At 36.4% G+C, this 4,180-nt stretch overlaps 1 protein-coding gene across 1 annotated transcript; it reads right to left on the minus strand.

The window, feature by feature from the left end:
* Positions 1-419: 419 nt before the first annotated feature.
* On the minus strand, positions 420-2,372 carry LOC140327525 (vomeronasal type-2 receptor 26-like). Its single transcript, XM_072406916.1, has 3 exons — positions 2,295-2,372; positions 1,916-2,039; positions 420-1,330 (listed from the first exon to the last, which is right to left on the minus strand). The coding sequence occupies exons 1-3, from the start codon at positions 2,370-2,372 to the stop codon at positions 420-422; spliced, it is 1,113 nt and encodes a 370-aa protein (XP_072263017.1).
* Between the last annotated feature and the right edge of the window lie 1,808 nt (positions 2,373-4,180).

Raw genomic sequence — 4,180 nt, forward strand, 5'->3', positions numbered from 1 at the left:
TTAATATTTATTCTTTAATATGTTAATTTATGTTTTGTTACAATTTTGGTTAATAAAAGGCCTACGGGCCATTTAAGCAACAATTTGTGGTTTATTGTGTGTAAATAAGGGGTAGTGAGGTTTGTATGTAAATTTGGGGAGGCAGGTGACCAAGATATGTCTTGCCACAGTCAAGGTATAGTACCTTTCATCAGAGTAAGGCTAAGAAATCTTTTCCAGTGTAACAGTTTTTCCAGTGTAGATCATCACTGTTCACACTGTTTAATAGAAATTGAGTTATACATTCACCAGATTCTACAGTTCTGAACTTCTCTTCAGAATTAATCAGTGTAACAGAAGATCATTTTAATATGCAATGTCTTATTTATTAGGCGTTATCATATATCCATTACTATATAATCTATAAACAGTTATAGATTTTATTTTATAAAATGCACAGAATCCTTTACAGATTTGCGTTTATGATAAAGGCTTATAATAATCATACAACATTTTGGAAAAAAAATAAAAGTCAGAACACTAATACTTGACGCCAGTATAGCAAAAACCTCCACAGTGACCATGTCCTTCCCCTTACTGCTTAGATAGGCAGGTATGGCACATATCCAAACACTGCAGAACACCAACATGCTGAAGGTAATGTATTTGGCTTCATTAAACATATCAGGTAATTTACGCACTAGAAAAGCAAGGACAAAACTTACAAATGCCAGAATCCCTATAAATCCTAACATAAAATAAAATGCAAAAACAGATCCTTCGTTACACTGGATCATGATCTTCCCAGGATAAGAGTCCATGTCAAATTCTACGAAAGGAGGGAAAAAAGACAACCAAATAGTTCCTTGTAAAATCTGAACAGATGAGCAGATAAGGACTACAGCAATGGGCAGTTTAACTCCAACCATTGTCCTCCAGATACTCCCAGGTCTGGTGGCTTTGAAGGCAATGCAAACCAAAATAGTCTTGGCCAAAACAGAAGATACAGAAAATGTAAACATAAATCCAAAGGATATTTGACGTAGCATGCAGGTTATATGTACTGGACATCCAATGAACAGAAAAACAGAAAGTAAACTTAAATTTAGGGAAATAAGCATAATAAAACTGAGGTTTCGATTATTGGCCTTGACAATGGCAGTGTCCAGAAAATAGACAAATAGTCCTATGATCAATATAGTTGTAATGGAGAAAAAAATAGAGATTATGGATAGGAAGATAGCCAATTTGTCCTTTTCATAGGAAAAATAATCATAGATTTTATCAATACACTTGTCTTTTGCCTGATTTGGCCATTTGTTGTCTGGACATTTCTGGCAATTTTCACTGTCTGCAAAAAAAATAAAATTTATTTATTCTGTAAGCCATGCTATGCAGCATACCAAACAAAAGTATTAGAAAATATAGTTTTTTAAGATATATCATACCCAATAAACCAGCTACAGCTTTTAGGTATACTTTAAATAAATATCCAATATTATCAATTAAAAAATAGTGAAGTTGTGATTTATTTATATGAAAATCTTACCATTCAGTTAAATAGTAAAAAGAGCTATAAAACTCTTATAAAAAGTATTTGAACCCCTTCACTGCTTTTTGCCATCTCATTTATCATTTTGTGGCCTTGAGGTGTGAAGATGAGGCAAAGTTATTACTCAAAAAATTTTAGTGTATGTTATACTACCCCTGTTCTCTTTGTTGGCATTGGCGTATGTCATATAATTGTTTTTGCTTTCAAACTAAATCCAGATATCTAGCATTTCAAGCAAGGGCCTTCCTGATTGAAGGAAAAAATCTAATTTTGTTTTTCTGTTTTTCTTCTATTTACAATATCATTCTATTTGACTATAATTGGAAGCCAGAATGATAATTTGTTATAATGTTACCGCCATGCTACATAAAAGTTTATATTTACCTGATAAATTAGTTATTTCTCCTTTGAAACAAGAGATACAATCGTAGCAACAAGAGTGAAATCCTTTTCTTACAGCTTTTCTGGATCCAGGTGGGCAGTGGTCAGAACATCGCCCATGTGGCATCTAAAATAAAGATAAAGATTGTTATTTTAGAATAGGTTAGAAATTTGCCTTTTAGCGAACAGGGCAGAAATTTACAAGGAACTGATTGGATCTCTGTGAAAAGATTACAAGTAGTCAAAATAGCCTCTTAACCTCCTGGGTAGTAACCCTGAGTGTGACCAGAAAAAAGATGTTGAAAGCAGTAACTCTGTAGTTACTGTAAATCTGTAGGAAATAATAGTATATCAAGTCTTATCTGATCTTCTGGCATGATACCTGTGTCGTCCTTTGCGTCTTCTTTCTTCCGGCGTCTTCTGCACTCGATGAGTCTCCAGGGAGTTCCATGAAGGACATTCCATTCTGGGAGACGTGGGAAAATGAAATCCATTTGTATTGCATTCAATACAAAATAACCGTATTGAATGCAATTCAGTGAATTTATAGGGGAAAAAGCAGTACATTGTTTTTCATTAACATTTATTTTACAGTATTGTGCTATTCCAGTGTTCCCTTTTGTCTGTGGATATCCCTGTGTCACCTGTGTCTTCTGTTGCTTCCAGAGTCTCCTGTGTCCCCTGTATCTGCAGTGGCCCCTGTGTCACTGGTGTCTTCTTCCTGGATCCCTGGTATTTGACCTCTGGTTTTTGACCTGACCTTTCTTACTTGCTTCCTACCCCGACCCAGGCCTTTCATGACGATTCTTCTCTTTATTGATTTGGTACTATGTATCTTCCTGCCCACCCTGGTGTGCTCAAAGACCGTAACCTGGCGGTAACCAGGAGTGCAACATCCTCACCACTAGAGGCTCTAGAGAAGACCGAGTTTCCACTTAAACTCTGCACCTATCTATCTATATATATATATATACATATATAATATATATATATATATATATATATATATATCATGTGAGATCGCCCGTAGGGTGTTTCAACGCAGGCCATTAGGTTTTAAGAGCACCAAGGGTTTATTTCACTTCACTATTTACACACAAAACCGGCAAAATAAAACAACAAAAAGGAAAGTCTGGCCACAGGGCCGCTAACTCACTGTTAGTTCCCTTAACTAACAGACCAGCCCAACCTAGTGCTGTACAGGACTCTAAGGCCCCAACCATATATCTTTTGCAATGGTCTGTGTCTTTACTCACAGTTCCCAGTTCACCTTGGTCCTTCTCCTAGCTAAGCAGCCAGGACAGAGCCACAGGATAAGCAGGCAGGGAGTTTATATCCCTAGCCTATTTTCCAGGATGCATTTCAGGTGAGACAGTTACACCTAATCATACCCAGGCCTCTTTAACTCCCTCACCTGGCCAAGAGGCCTGGCACTTCAAACCCCACCTTTAGGTTAAAGGGAAAACTAAACAGAAAAATACTCATATAACCTGTATCCAGGGCAAATGTACCTGTTATTCTGGACAAAATCCTGTGATTTATTTGGCCAGCTGTTACAATATATATATATATATATATATATATATATATGAGCACATAATATGAAAATGTCATCCTTTAAGAGAATGATTGGTCACCTAATTTCACTCTCCATCTCCCCCTCCCCTAGAAATGGTGCCCGAGTTAAAGACTTTCGACATATGGACATCTCCTAGATACGAACAGGACTTCCCTGCTAGTTCTGTGCAGGATGGGGGCTTGATGGGGGGAAGGGGGCAGTTTGCATGACTTGCAGAAAAAATCTTTTGCAAAACACAGCTGAGACTGATCTCTTCTACAAACTCTTGTAACTCTTTAATGTCTGCAGTTGTTTCTTTTGGCATATCAAAGCCCAGCTTGCTCCAGAAGTAAATGAAGGGCTAGGCTTTGTTTTTGTGATTAACTCACAGTAAGTTTTTTTACAGTGACTGACATCATGCTACCATGTAATATGTTGAGACTAACATCTGTCCTAATTGCATTTATTAAAACAATGTATCTGTTCCGACTTACATACAAATTCAATATAAGGACAAACCTACAGTCCCTATCTCGTATGTAACCCTAGTAAGTTTCAAGAACCATAATCAAAACTAATCAAGGATATTCACCCCCCCAAAAAAAATAAATAGAAAAACTATTTTGCACAGAAAACGTATTCATGTCTTTTGTGAAAATGTTCAAACAATTGCAAAGTTAATTGGTTATAAATGTACTCCTTAATGGTAG

The sequence above is a fragment of the Pyxicephalus adspersus genome, chromosome 3, assembly GCF_032062135.1.
Source record: "Pyxicephalus adspersus chromosome 3, UCB_Pads_2.0, whole genome shotgun sequence".
NCBI lineage: Eukaryota > Metazoa > Chordata > Amphibia > Anura > Pyxicephalidae > Pyxicephalus > Pyxicephalus adspersus.